Raw genomic sequence first — 15,045 nt, forward strand, 5'->3', positions numbered from 1 at the left:
AGCCTGAACATTTCACGAAGACAGCCGTGCAAATTATCGCTTCACAGCGGGGTAATTGCTGAGACGTTTAACTAAACAGAATGTTTTTTTTTATTGTTGTAATTTCTATGTATAAATAATATTCGGGCACGGACAGCTCAGAACATCTGTTAAATCGAGTTGTGACACACGCTGGTTTTTATTTTTTTGGTATGGCTACTAGTTTCACTGTTCGGATTGCTTCCTACCCCCAAATAAACTTCTCAGCAGCCTTACCTGTTCATGCATCATTGATACAGGTTTATCTTTGAGACTTTAGCCCCTAGGAGACTGCTCTTGGGCCAGATGTTTAGATGCACACAATACACCCCAGGAAGATATACGGACCACCCATAAAACATGTATTTTAAAGAAGGGAATAGACATTTTTAAATAACTATTATATTATACATTTTACATGGTGTACAGCACCACCTAGCGGTTCCATAGATTGTCGTCAGTGCCTTTCTCGTCAAAAAAGTGGAACTGTATCACAGCGAGAAGAGAACGATTTCATCTTATAAACACAGGCACAGGGGTAGAAGTCTGGAAAATTCCTCTATTCATTTCTTAGCCATTCCTGCTTAGGTTTCTTTTGCGTTACACTGAAAATGTTCTGGATTTGTAGGAACGTCCTTCTGGCGTTCAGAGGACATGTTCGCAGAGGTCACCATTTCAAGGAACGCCTTTTATTCCTGCTGTCCTCCCTATTTTTATCATACATCTCTCTCAAGTGGAGTATCAGTTCCTCGGCATTCTCTCCGGTGAGTGCCGACACTCCGATAACTTTACTCTCCGTCTCTTGGCGGAGCCGCTGCAGAGTCGCTCGGGCCTGAGGAAGGTCTAGCTTGTTGGCTACGATAACGTGAGGTCGGGCAGGGAGGCTGTCGTCATACTGCCTCAATTCATACTGCAGGCATTGCAGCTGGATCCAGGGCTGCGGGTGGGAGAGGTCCAAGACATAGAGCAGAAAACAGCACCGTTCGATGTGCCGCAGAAAGGACAAGCCTAAGCCTCGGTTCTGGTGGGCTCCTTCAATGATGCCAGGGATGTCCGCCACTAAAACGTAGGAAGATGCGGGGGTTATTGGGAAATCGCTATAGAGGGGACACCTTCCCCCAGAAGAGTGCGCTGCCGCCTGCTTTACACCTCGGGTTAAATGTTTCTGTTTCAGTCGATGATAAAGCCTCACACGTACCTGCGATCTGCTCGTAGTCTCTGTAATTAATGATCCCCACGTGAGGATTGAGCGTAGTGAATGGGTACGAAGCCACAGCGGGGCGAGCGTTTGACAGAAGGCGCAACAGAGAAGACTTTCCAGCATTGGGAAAACCCACCTGAGGATAAACACATTTACCCATTCCTTTAATGCAACACTGTCTGCACTAATCACTGCACAAGGACCTGCATCACATACGGTGCCCAATACGGGATTTAACATTAAATTATACAGTATGCGGGATAACATTTTTCAGGTCTTTTTGTTTTTATATTTCACGGATTTCAAGCTACTTCTTGAAAAACTGCTTCTGGCATTTTGGGAACTCATCTCCTATTTTATTTATCTTTTTTGCACCAGTCATAAAAGTTAGTTTAGATTTTAAAATCTGGAAAATGAAAAGCAAATAAGAAATGAAAAATATAAAAAAGAAAAATAAGTCTCCAAACTCTACACACAGCCGGTACTCACCATGCCGGCATGAGCCATGGTTTTAATCTCCAGCTGCAGGACCCTCTCCTCTCCCGGATCACCAGCCGTGGCCATCATCGGAGCTCGGTTCTCGTTTGTGAGGAAAAATCTGTTTCCTTTTCCCCCAACTCCACCGTGAGCCGCCAAAAACTCCTGCCCAGGTTGAGACAGATCAGCGAGTACTACTCCGTCCTCCTTCACTAGTGTGCCCAGAGGGACCTGGGGGGAAAAAAAAACCACGGATCCCTTTAACCGATTCACTTGGATGTTCTCTCTCTTTTATATGTTTTTACTCCCAAGTATTCTCCCCCTTCCCAAAAAAATACATTAGTCCCCGACTCACCCCAATATACAAATGCTTTCCGTTTCTTCCAAAGCAATTATTGCTCCTGCCCGACTCTCCATGGTTACCCTGGTACACCGGGACAACGCTGGACAGAGACTTGATCCGAGGGTCAGCTAAAAAGGTCAACGATCAAAGATATTACAATCTTTTTTTTTTGGGGGGGGGAATCAGTCTGTGAGGCCACAATGGAAGACCAATATCAGAATACCTCTGAAGATTACGTGCCCACCATTTCCACCGTCCCCTCCGTCTGGTCCACCATACTCTTTCCTTGGCTCACTATGAAAGCAGCAGGCGCCATTCCCGCCGGACCCGGCTACTATTCGAACTTTCCGGTGATCGACAAAATAACGCGTCTGAAAGGAAACGCGTTAGGGGTAATTATGCTTGTATGAGAATATATTTTTCCCATTAGTGATCAAACTCTGACTACTTCATGCACAAACTTATGAACCCAAGGCTGTGCACGGCGGGGTTTCTTGAATCCAGTACGTCAGGAGGGAGGCAGGTAACAGAAAGCTTCTTAGCTGGATCAGCCTCACGGGCAAAGCAAACCTGTGTGCCTCGTCACCTAAATCCGCGTAACTTACCAGCTTCTTCTCTGAAAGGTCCCTCTTTCTCTTGGCCAGATCTCTGGCCTTTGCACAAGCACGGCTACCAACAGACAGAGCACGACAATCAGAGAGCAGAAGACCCCCGTGTGAAGCCGGGTAAATGGTACGCCGGTAAAAGGCAGGCTGGCGGAGGCGCAATTCCTCAACCAATCCACGGAATCGGGAAACCAGCTGCAGCGTCCGCATGGCTACATACCGCGGTCAAAACCTGGAAACACAGGGGTTAACGTTAGGATTATAGATCATCTGAACCCAATACTGACACAAACTCAGATTTCATTCCATTTCAATAAAAAGAGATAATCTGTCAGAAGACATAAAAAGACCTCATTGGTGTTACTAAATCGGCGGTCGCCCCGGAGTTATTTATTGACTGATACAGCACCGTTGTGCCTTATGCCCCCTTTTCCTCTTGGTAAAGCCCCGCTGAATCGCTATAAATGATATTAAGAACCTTTAATCATGACATCATGCAATAAGTCTGTGTTTTAAAGAACAAACTGTACAAAGATAATAGGATGGGAATTAATGTGGGACACAACGTGGTCTTGCGTATATAACCATGGTTGGCTTGACCACACTGACTAGATTGTAAGCTCCTGGGAGCAGGACCCTTCTTCTCCTTTTGTACCAGTTAGTTATTGCTTGTGATTTTGATTTATTTTACTGACTCCGTTGTAACAGCGCTACGGAACACGCAGACGCTATACAAATAAATGTAATGTAATCTATACGCTGGTTGTGGGTAGGTATCCGCTCACGTGTCATCTGACGACATATTAATATTAACACTGTTAGGAAAGGATATATGTGATACATTTAGGCCTCGGATAACTGTGGAGTGATAATGGTGGGGTTTCCAGTGGCTGGGGACCCTGGGGTTCACTTTTTGGGTAACTTGGAGTCCTCTACAGCTTGAAAGCCTGGGGTCCCCTCTGTGGGAAGCCCATCTGTAGACATCTTGGGGTCCGGGGCTTCACAATATAGGGGGGGCCTCTATGCGTACCTTAGGGTCCCCTCTGTACCTCCAAGGCACATGACTACACCGTTTGTCCTCAACTTCCGGCAGATCCAGGTTCCTGTACAACGGCACTTCCGGGACCTCTCCCAGAATGCTCTGTTTTGTAGTTCACAAGCTGCACGCGTAGACACACCCCCTCCTTAACTATTTGAGCGCTGGTGGATATCAGAAAAACTTAATGTGTACTTTATGGAGAATTAAATAGGTAAAATGGGGTTTGTGATATAGAAATAGAGGGTTTCACAAGGGACTAAAAAAGGAATACAGTCTGAGAGTAAAATAAATATTTATTGACATTTATATTTAAACGATGAAGAATTAAATCTAATTAAAGTAAAAAAACGTTCTAAAAAGCATACTTTTACACACATGTATATATATATATATACATACATACAAATATATATATATATATATATATATATACATATATATATACATACATACATACATATACACACACATACAGACGCACACACATGCACACGCAAACACACCCCAGAGCTACGGCAAAATATATAAGAAACAAAATACACGAGAGACGTGAATGAAATATTATTGTATTCTTCATATAAAGCAGAGCCCAAAATGTAATGACATTTCTCTAAAACATTCAGTAGTACAGAAAAAAAAATGGCGTCTTATTTACAATTTCCTTCGACGAGCTTTTACACAGAAATAGGCCAAAAAACAAACAAACAAACACGAAAGCCCTCGGTGATAGAACGCACATTTCCAAATATCAGACTTATTAAAAGGAGGGGCGTACGCCAAACCTCAGGCATCTCCAGCACGCTAAGCATGGCGGCCATCGTTATCGACAACAGACACGGTAACCGCGCTACCTGTGCTTAAAGGAACATTAAATTCTGAGAACTGAAAATATTAAATATTTAAAATAAACATTTCTAAAAAAAAATATATATATTACCACCATCTCTAAGGGGGTAGAATTTGGCAAAAAGCGAGAAATTAACGACTTTTCTCCCTTTCCTCATCTTCTAGATTGTAAGCTCTTCGAGCAGGGCCCTCCTCACTTTTTGTTTTTGTCCAAATTGCTATGTGATTCATTCCTCGTTATGTCCTGTTTCCCCCATTGTACAGCGCTATTTAAATCAATAAATAAGATACCTGCAGAAGTGACGCATCCTTTTTTTGGGGGGGGGCATACACATCTGCTGAGTATTATGTCATGATTATGTCATGACTTGTGTGACATCATTTTTAGAATACAGGCCTACCTCTATTTGGTAGATACCAACTAAACGATACCAAAACTCTAATTCCTCCCCACTGCTTTTGATGTCATTTTAAAGCCAATAGGGGGAGAGTCTGTGGCTGTTAGAAGGTCCTCATTGAAAAAGTTAGGAAAAAGACTAAAAAAATATTGTTAGTAAATAAATAATCTATAAAGTTAGTGCTTTTGTTCGAAGCCTTTAATGTTCCTTCAAGGACGACGACCCATAAAGCCCGATGCGCCAGGCAAATATCATAAATATGCCCCTATGTACAGAAACTTACAATGAAGTACACGTAATGAACACGCATTACTTCAAAACATGTGCCCTGTACAGCGACTTCACCCTTTCAGTGCCACGTCAACACGCCCGGCACACGAAGGATCAAGGAATAAACCAGCTGCAACAAATAAACATTTCATTATTTTAAAAAAAAACACATTATTTTAGGAATATGATGAATGTACATGTTTTCGACAAAAACAAAACAAAAATACGTACAGTTCCCCCTCGATACTACCCCCAAAAAGTGCTCCTTTAAGAGTAAACCTTAACACGTCACACACAGCCAATCAGATTAGGACGCCGCAGCGGAATCTGCACTCACGACACGATACGTTGTATTTCACACTATTCCGATTCTAGTGCAATACGAAAAAAGTCAATAAATAAAAGGGAGACCGACGACTCCTCCAGTCCTTCTCAGCACCGGCACTAAAGAAAGCATGGCTACATATATATATCTCATGTATATATATAACGGGATTCGCTGCTAGCTGAGGGTTATGGGAGTTGTCAGAGCTGCACAGACCCCAGTTTGGCTAATCTTGTTATATGACATCATGGCAGAGTCGCCCCATGGGAGGTCCCCGCAGAAACGCCATTTAATTATGTCGGCGCATGCCGTTCACATACAGTTAGGATGATCAGAGGCGGATCTTACCCTTCTGGCAATTAAAGGGTAAATATTTTCCGGTGTTTGCGGGGTGGGTGGGGTGTTATTACGTTAGTGCAAACATATAAAATGTGGACATTGATACAGCGCTCTATAATTCTGGGCCACAGAAACAATCACCAAAGTGGTAGGTAATGTTACTTGAGAAAAGGTGTCTCAATTACTAACTGAAACATCCTGAGAAATAAAATTATTGGTCGCTTCTGCGGGGTCTCTGTATCTCATTTACTGGGATGATTTAACCCTTTGTAAAAGACTCTATTATGAAGGATAAAAATGTCAACTTTCCCTTTGTTTGTAGGTGCTGTAACACCTTTCTTGTGTCCATCCCCAAAAGTGTAATTTTTCGCCTGTTTAAATTTGATTACCACCTCTGTTGGAAGGCTGTACCCCGATGACTAGTATGCTCAGTGCCGCAGACCTGTGAAAAGGGAAGGTCCCTAAAGTTATCTGCGTGTGACGTTAGAAATGACGATGAATAGGCCATGGGCCCCCCAAACGAGTTCTCCCTTTGACCCTCGCAAGTCCATGGTACCATGAGAAGGTATTAGGCATCACCTGGTTTGCTATTGCTGGTAATTTCCATATTGGCCCTGAAAGAGAAAGGAAGAAATCAAAACAAAGCACTACTAAAGATGGTGTGAGGAATATATAGATAATGGGAAGAGGAGAGGGACACGGGGGCCGGTGGAAGGTGATAAGATGGACATGGGGGCCTGAAGTACATAATGAGACGTAGACAAGATGGACAAAAGATCCAGAACAAGGTGAAAAGGTGGACACCTGGTCCAGAAGAAGGTGAAAAGGTGGACACCTGGTCCAGAAGAAGGTGAAAAGGTGGACACCTGGTCCAGAAGAAGGTGAAGAGAAGGAAACAGGGTACAGGTGAAGGGGAAGAGATGGACACTTAACATGTGGGCCAAGAGGAAGCACAGAAGCGAGGATGAGTATGAATACTTATTACACAGTCAGGCTACATTGGCTCACCTGCTCATAGCCATAGGGTCTCTGCTGCTGGGCGGAAGATGCAGTCTGGGAGGCTCGGTAACCCGAATACTGTTGGCTTTGACCCTGCTGGTAGCTGGAATACTGGGAGGTGGCCCCCTGCGCAGGAACTGGACACAAAAGCACACAAGAGAGATTACCAGAACATTCAATGTATTAACTGCTGGACGTGCCCCTATGATACAAAACATAATTCAATGTTTGCGTATACCCCACAGAGGAAATTAAAGGGGGCTTTAATATTTTTTAGGATGCCCCAAATAGTCATTAGCCAAGGTTAACCATACATGGGCCATGCCAGTTACCACCGCCCTCCAGTAGACCTACTGGTAGGGGTACTGCTTCCTACCATTATGGCCTATGTTATTCGGGCGTCTCCCAGTCTCACCGTAGCCCTGCTGCTGCCCGGGGTAGTTCTGCTGGTTGGGGTACTGCTGCTGGGAATATGCCTGTTGCTGACTTGTTCCTTGTTGATACCCAGACTGCTGCTGGCTGTACTGTGTGTTTCCTGGAAAGGGTTAAACACAACCAAGGCAGCTTTTAGCTAAATAAATGAATTAAAAGGGAGCGATTCGTCGTGAGCGGCGTCTGGAAGGGTGAGTAAGGAGGGTAACAGAGGGTTACTTACCCCCTTCGTAGTAATGTTGTGAGGAATCCTCAAACGTTCGACTGTCGTAGCTCTGCTCGCCGTACGACGATTGTTGGTAGCTGTAGTCACCGTGTCCTGCAGAATACAAAAGGGCTCACTTTTATAACCAAAAAAAACGTTAAATCCTCAGCGAGACCCGCCAAAAAGTATGAAATCCGGCAGAAAGCGTTACTAGTCCCCGTTAAATGTTATGAAAAAGCTAACTTCTCTTAGAATGTTGAAGAAATGTTTTGAATCCAGAATCAAACCAGCATGTATGTCCCACATTAATTTTTTCACTTTTTAGCCAATTTTCCCCTTTTTATCAAGTTATAATTTCGAAGCTGAAGGTGTTGGGGGCCAAGTCTAGGATGCTTCGTCCCCGTTCCCTGGATTAGTTTACCGTCTGTGTAATACTGCTGGCTCATGGGTTCCGCAGAGCCCTGGTTGTGACCGTATTGTTCGCTGTAATATTCCTCCTGGCCCAGGTACTGCTGGGAAGATCCTATATCAACAAAGAAAAAGAAACTGGTGAGTTCCTAAAAGAGGAGAATATCAAAACCCTACTAAAGGTGCAATAAAGCACATAACCTATCAGGCATAAGAAGAGAGGGACACTGTGCCTGGAAATAGGTGAAGAGTGGGAAAGATGGTGGCACAGGAAGAAAAGAGGAACACTGTGCCCACAAGTAGTTCAAGGAGAGGACACAGGGGCCGATTAAGAGAGTGGTAACGGAGCTTGAGGAAGAGAGGGACCTAAGAATGGGACGCAAGGCTCGGAGGAAGGTAAATAGTGGGACACAGGGGCCAGGGAAAGAAAGACATATGAAAAAGAGAAGGACCAGGGCTGGGCCACAGCACACAGGTGAACACAGTAGAAGTGCCTTCTTGACATGGCTTCCTGGCCAAGCACTCACCTGTCTCAGGCCAGCACATGTCCTCCTACCTTGCTGGGTTGGTCTGTAGGGACCTAGTGGTCTTTGTCCCATCATGCCAGACCCTTGGTTGTTCTGACTCATCATGGAGATGGAAGATTGTGCTTGGTAATGTTGGCCACCTCCTTGTGCCGTGGTGTAATGGGAGCTGGCTGCTTGCTGGTGCATCATGGATACTAGGCAACAGCAGGGAAGATAATAAAGACGAGGTAAAGTCCAAAAGAACTACAATGGCGCCATTCGTGTGTCAGGTGGACATGTCTGCTAAGAATTACCTGGGTTAGATGGCATGTTCATGTTGGCTCTTGATACATAGTTGCCAATACTCCCTTGGCTTTGCATTGGCATGTTTTGGGAGCTGGGCACAGGGTGGGTGTACCCGGGGGCAGTGCCGTGTGAGCTGACAGCCATGCTCATGGTTGATGTTGGCATGGTGGTTTGTCCAGACTGCTGCATGGACACGTGGCTGGGACCTACAATGAGAGATCACGGTTCAACGCGCTGGGCTTGTGTCTGAGGAAAGGTTATATGGCTGTTCTCCACGTAAAGCTCAATATCAAATTAGGACCCAAAAGTTAAGTCTAATATTACACACACTATGAACACCCGCTGGAGCCGCCATCTTACTCATGCCATTGTCCAAACCTCTATGGCTAATATTCATGATAATATCGACGGCTGCATCTGAAACCCTAACCAGCTGTATCGAATTCACCAATACTAATAGAACACATCGTGAGGTATAAGATAACGAGGTTACACATACGCACACACGCACACGCAGACACCACGGTCACCCACACTGCAATTAAAGGGATAGGGCATGTTCTATTAATTATCTCTCACAAACAAGGACGCAGAGGACACGTTAATGCCCCCCCAGGACCCCCGCCTGGCACCTCTACCAGGCTAAGGGCATCCGTACTTCTGTTTCCAAGCCATCCAAAGGCGCTAGAAAGGGGGTCTCACCGTTACTGATCTGACTCTGCATGAGGGAGGCGGGGGGCAGGCTGGCACCCAGGGCATCACTCACGTTACCCTGGGAGTGGAGGGTCTGGCTGGGCACCGTCTGGCTCATCCCTCCAGGGCCAAGATTCATATTCTGCGTCGGAGGCTGCAAGGGGAATGTGGCCGTTTAAACGTCAAACGCGGCTACATAGTAAGAGAAACTGTAACCGAGTTCTACCAACTCACAGCCTGACATCTTCTTACAAACTCTTACAGTTACACTTTAAAATGTTATCACCCCAAACAAATGTATCATTTTTTAAAATAACGAGGTATTTTAGCTTAGGTATAAAAGGGGATTCTGGAGCGAAATTTGGCCAACTGGACCATTCTGTTGGTTGCTACGGTAATAAAATCACATCGCAAATCCAGAATCTTATTTTTTTATACATTACCCCATGTTCTTAAACCAGTCTCTTGAGACCCTCATCGCCTGAATGTTAGAAACCAAGTAGGGGAAAGAAGACCACCCCGGTGAACGAAACACCTACCGCCGGGAGCAGGGACTGCATGTTCTGGTTGGAATCCGCTATCGTTGCCAAATAAACCAAATTCCTGTGTAGAATCTGCTGATACCTGGGGGGGGGGGTAAAAATAAAATAAATTAGAGGGGGGTTTGATTTGGAGAAGAAGCAAAAAGAACCAATATCAACGGGTTTTGTGCGTAAGAAGTGAGTTTATCGCCCTAGAAACCAAAAGAACGGCTGCAACATTTTGCTAGTTGCTATGGCAATAAGACTACTTTTCAAGTACCACCTTTTATGCAGAAGACCAAGTATCTCCATGTCTAAAAGATGCGCTCATAGAAACGAAGCGTTCCATACAAGAAAATGCCAGGGAGTCTTTGGTTTAAGATGGTGGACGCGGCCAACATTACCCTTGCTCCTGAGTGGATACTCACTGGGTGCACTCGGCCGTCTTGCCCTTACTCTGATAGTCCATTATACATTGTATCAGGTGATGGTTTTCATCCAACATCTGCAAAAAATAAAATAAATCCAGAACCAAACGAGAAGATCGTCCACTCCGGCACCAGACATCCTCCATCTCTCCCACCACCTACCCCGTACACCCCGATCGAGCCTGCGGATGAACCCCTGACAGGGCAGTTAATGTTAACATTCGGGGGGTGACTGGTGCACTGTACCCCACGTTACGAAGCAACCGGGGCATCTTAATACGCATTCGCCTAATGAGTCTCCCAGAGACACGTCTTCACCCCCCCAGCTGGGATCACAGTGTAGGATCTTACGTACCACGTGGCTGCAGGCGAACAGAACGCTGCCTTATTCCCGCCTCGTACGGGCTTTCGGGGGATCACCCACCTCTCCGCAGAGGGCAGAACGCGGCGGCTGCCACAGACCGGCACATATAATGGAAGACAATGGGAGCAAACAGCACCTTGTGCACAAACCCTCCCCCTATAGCAACAAATAGGGAGCCATTCTGTTATTGTCATCATGGAGGCAAATAACATCTGGGAGGGCAGATGCCATGCGATAAATATGCGTGTGTTTGGGCATATGGATGTGTGCGCATATATATATATATATATATATATATATATCATTTTTCTGTCCCCCCCCATTTGTTTGTTTTTGCCCCAGGGACCCCCCACACCTGGTTCTGTGCCCTCTGCATTATGTATAACATATGAAGCATGCACTCCCCTCCCTCTCCTTATAATAAACCAGATCCCAGCAGGCAGCTCCTGCAGAGCTTTACCTTCTGGATAGTTTGCTGGGTCACCTCTCCTTTCCCTCTGGGTCTGGCTGATGCAAAGGCCACGGACATGGTCGCCCCTGTGGCCCCTGGGTGTCTGATGCAGGCTGTCAGCTGGGGAATTATTCCAGATATTCCTATAATATGCACCCTATTACTGGCCAAAAGGATTGTCATTATCTGCAGCAGACAGGGGGGGGATTTGTGCTGATGGCATAGTCCGCTATCCCTGGGGCCCACTGTGTGGGGAAGGAATCCAGTTAATTTTTTACAATAAAAATTAATAAAGAATTCGGCACATTTTTACTTTGACAGCTGACCCCTACGTGAGGTGTGAGGGGTGGGGTTGTACCCAGCTCCCCCTGTGTGCATATGGTATGCTCCACAAGCCGTGTTTCCTGTGGCAGGCGCCGGGTAAAGCAGGTTCCCGGGGGCGGGGCTAGGGTTACGCATTTTGCGTAGCGTAGTGAGCCATCTGGCGAGTGGAGCGACGCTGCGCTCGCGGCGGAAGTACGCTAAGTGAATAGGCAGGGGATGAGTGCGCTGTTTTGAGCAGGTTTCGGTTTGTGTGCGCATCTCCTCTCCATTGAACATGAGTTACGACCGAGCGATTACCGTCTTCTCGCCGGATGGGCATCTCTTTCAGGTGGAATATGCCCAGGAGGCGGTGAAGAAAGGATCCACCGCGGTGAGGAGGCTGATACGGGGCCCTAGGGGTGAACCCCGTGGACACAGAGGCTGGGGGGAGGAGTAAGCGGGGCCCCTATGGTGTGGGGGTGAGAAATATGGGGCCCTGTGGTATTGGGCCAACTGTCAGGACATGGTTTTGGTGGGAGATTATGGTTTTAGAGAAGGTAGAGTGAGGGGGCATGGTATTGGGGCATGGTATTGGGGCATGGTATTGGGGCATGGTATTGGGCCATGGTATTGGCCATGGTATTGGGCCATGGTATTGGGCCATGGTATTGGGCCATGGTATTGGGCCATGGTATTGGGCCAGGGGGTGGGGGGCAGGTAGAGCGAGGGGGCATGGTATGTGGGGCAGTTGGGTCCTGGCAGTCATATGCTTTAGCCAGTATAGGCTGGCTGTGGTGGGCTTTTGAGGACATGGGGGCTCTTGTTGAGTGGACACCTGGCTGAGTTCCCGCTGACGCGTGTCAGTGACCCTCTAGTCTCCCTGTATTCTCCCGTTCAGGTCGGGGTGCGCGGTAAAGAGATTGTGGTCCTCGGAGTTGAGAAGAAATCGGTGGCCAAGCTCCAGGATGAGCGCACGGTGCGGAAAATCTGTGCCCTGGACGACAACGTGTTCATGGCTTTCGCTGGTAAGACGGGGCATGTTGGCTGATGATATCATGGATGTGGTTGAGTTTGGGGAGCGAGACCCCATTTTCACTACTACCCCATAACTGTCACACGGAGCAGATGACTTGTGATTGCTGACGTTACACAGAATGCTTCTCCTCCTCTTATTGAGTTTGAGTTAAAACACTTGCTCTGTATTGCAGGCCTCACAGCCGATGCTCGGATTGTTATTAATCGGGCGCGAGTGGAATGCCAGAGCCACAGACTCACGGTGGAAGATCCGGTAACTGTGGAGTACATCACGCGGTACATTGCCAGTCTGAAACAGGTAAGAGTTCTGGTACATAAATCGGTCCTTCGCAGATGGGGTATCTGCCCTGCTCTCGAGGAGCTTACTGATTATTACTGGGGATCACTTGTTTGTAAAAAAAAAAAAAAAAAAAAAAAAGCTGTACTTTATAGACCAAAAAGCTTTATTTTACAGACCAAAATCTTTATGCAACAAGATATAGTCATGTGATTTTTAGGCCTCTGAGGTCTCCGCCGATAAAGGAGTGCAGTTTGGATCTTTTGACCGCGTAAAAGTCTTACGATGTGCCAATAGGGGCCACCAGCTGCTTTATTACTGAAGTATGAGTTGGTGTTAATCCTAACCGTCTCCCCTCAGCGTTACACTCAGAGCAACGGGCGCCGGCCCTTCGGGATATCTGCTCTGATCGTGGGATTTGACTTTGATGGCACTCCACGTCTCTACCAGACAGATCCCTCTGGCACTTACCACGCCTGGAAGGTAAGCGTGTGTGCGTGCAAAGTCTCATCTGTAAGCCAGCGATGTAGAACTTGTGTACTAAACGTGCGTTTTTCTTCCGTCACGCAGGCCAATGCCATCGGCAGGGGCGCCAAGTCTGTGCGTGAATTCCTGGAGAAGCACTACACCGAAGAGGCCATCGAAACAGATGATTTGACCATTAAACTCGTCATCAAGGCGCTGCTAGAGGTGCGCATCGTGTTCCTCCTTCGCTTTCCCTCCTAGATTTTATATAGGCTGCCGTCTAACGTGATAATATTTTTCCAGGTTGTACAATCCGGTGGGAAAAACGTAGAATTGGCCGTCATGAGACGAGATCAACCGCTCAAGGTGAGCGTCGGGTGGTGGTGGTGGTGGTGGGGGGGTATATTATAGCTCACTTTTTTGCAGGTCATTTACAGAATTATCCGTAGAGTTTAGGTGTTAGCCTAGTATTTATCGTAATTTGCAGGTAGTTTAATGCTAAACCCACGAAGCTGATCTTTCTTGGTGTTTCAATATATGTCACTGTTCAAAAGTTTGGGGTAGCCTAGACATTTCCTTGCTTTTGAAAGAAACGCAAATTTTGCCCTTTATCACTCCTGTGTTCCAATGGCACGTTGTGTTCGCTGATCCAAATTTGTTTTAAAGGATAATTTTCCAATTATGTTACATCCAGAAATTGCCTTGTTTTACAGCTAAACAGCTCAGTGACCCCAAATGTTTTAATGTTTTTATTTTTATATATTGGTGTCTATCTTCAACTTAAAAGGAGAAATGTTTTCAGTAGACATCTTTCCTAAAAATCATAGCCAATGGGTAACAGACCCCGAAACTCATTCAAGAAATGGCCCTTAGATCAGTATAGACCACCGTCCCATCCCTGTAGGCTAAGTGTTATAGCAGTTGGCTTGTAGCCATCAGGGGCCAAACTTGCAGCCATTAACCCATCTGCTGTTCTGACAGATTCTGAGTCCTGACGAGATCGAGAGATACGTAGCGGAAATCGAGAAAGAAAAGGAAGAGAATGAAAAGAAGAAACAGAAGAAGACATAACGTGTTCTCGGTGTACTGTGTGTGTCCGGTATGAGATCCTGCGAATAAATCACCTGCTTTTATAATTTCACCTGCTTTCTGGACTGCAGGCCTGAATGATATGTACTGTACCTTAAACTCCGGTATAAATGCTTTTCCAAACATGACGGATCATTTCGATTTTTCTCTGTTCCAACTTTTAGTCTGTCTTGGTTGGGTTCCAGGTACAGGACGCGTAAACGGAAATGTCTATTTCTAAAGCTGACAAATTCTGCGTTAGGGTCTTGGCAATTGGACTTTAAAAAAAAAAAAAATATATATATATATTTATTATTGGGTCTTCACGAGAGGGCTAGAGGTCTGCAGTGGAAATAAGTGAAGCATTTTAGGGGTTGCACAAAATATTAGTGAAAAAATCCAGAAGTGTAGCTGGAGGAAAAGTACCGTTGCACCCCTGAGTATAGAGAAGTAAAAATGCTGTGGCAAATCTGTGGACCTTAAAAAAAAAATCTGGTGGCTTCTACCTCTGACAGCCAACAAGTAAAGCTCCTTAATTAAAGTCTTTGTTGTCAGATTGGATTTAACAAAACCTGAACATTGAAGGGGTTAAATCCCACACACCAATCCTCTGCAGCTCCCGCCACAGAAAAAGTAAAGTTCTATGAGTTACCACTTAACCACACCGTTGGTAGCATTTGTAAAGGGCCACACAGGACTGGTTCCCCATCTGTTACAGGGATT

General features: G+C 45.9%; 3 protein-coding genes across 3 annotated transcripts; 1 reads left to right on the forward strand and 2 right to left on the reverse strand.

Annotated features, from left to right (window-relative positions):
- Window positions 1-404: 404 nt before the first annotated feature.
- Window positions 405-3,751, reverse strand: MTG2 (mitochondrial ribosome associated GTPase 2). The gene is made up of 7 exons (XM_053453257.1): window positions 3,675-3,751; window positions 2,645-2,876; window positions 2,263-2,410; window positions 2,052-2,167; window positions 1,709-1,927; window positions 1,217-1,355; window positions 405-1,077 (listed from the first exon to the last, which is right to left on the reverse strand). Exons 2-7 carry the CDS (start codon window positions 2,852-2,854, stop codon window positions 686-688), a joined length of 1,224 nt encoding a protein of 407 aa, XP_053309232.1. The 5' UTR covers window positions 2,855-2,876; window positions 3,675-3,751; the 3' UTR covers window positions 405-685.
- Window positions 3,752-6,428: 2,677 nt separating this feature from the next.
- SS18L1 (SS18L1 subunit of BAF chromatin remodeling complex) lies at window positions 6,429-11,332 on the reverse strand. Its single transcript, XM_053453659.1, has 11 exons — window positions 11,184-11,332; window positions 10,360-10,436; window positions 9,950-10,034; window positions 9,420-9,564; window positions 8,726-8,923; window positions 8,462-8,626; window positions 7,919-8,020; window positions 7,516-7,611; window positions 7,276-7,395; window positions 6,870-6,997; window positions 6,429-6,475 (listed from the first exon to the last, which is right to left on the reverse strand). Exons 1-11 carry the CDS (start codon window positions 11,250-11,252, stop codon window positions 6,449-6,451), a joined length of 1,212 nt encoding a protein of 403 aa, XP_053309634.1. The 5' UTR covers window positions 11,253-11,332; the 3' UTR covers window positions 6,429-6,448.
- Window positions 11,333-11,700: 368 nt separating this feature from the next.
- PSMA7 (proteasome 20S subunit alpha 7) lies at window positions 11,701-14,471 on the forward strand. The gene is made up of 7 exons (XM_053454191.1): window positions 11,701-11,868; window positions 12,376-12,502; window positions 12,686-12,810; window positions 13,150-13,272; window positions 13,360-13,479; window positions 13,558-13,620; window positions 14,236-14,471. Exons 1-7 carry the CDS (start codon window positions 11,773-11,775, stop codon window positions 14,323-14,325), a joined length of 744 nt encoding a protein of 247 aa, XP_053310166.1. The 5' UTR covers window positions 11,701-11,772; the 3' UTR covers window positions 14,326-14,471.
- The last annotated feature ends 574 nt before the right edge of the window (window positions 14,472-15,045 follow it).

The sequence above is a fragment of the Spea bombifrons genome, chromosome 13, assembly GCF_027358695.1.
Source record: "Spea bombifrons isolate aSpeBom1 chromosome 13, aSpeBom1.2.pri, whole genome shotgun sequence".
Taxonomy (NCBI): domain Eukaryota; kingdom Metazoa; phylum Chordata; class Amphibia; order Anura; family Pelobatidae; genus Spea; species Spea bombifrons.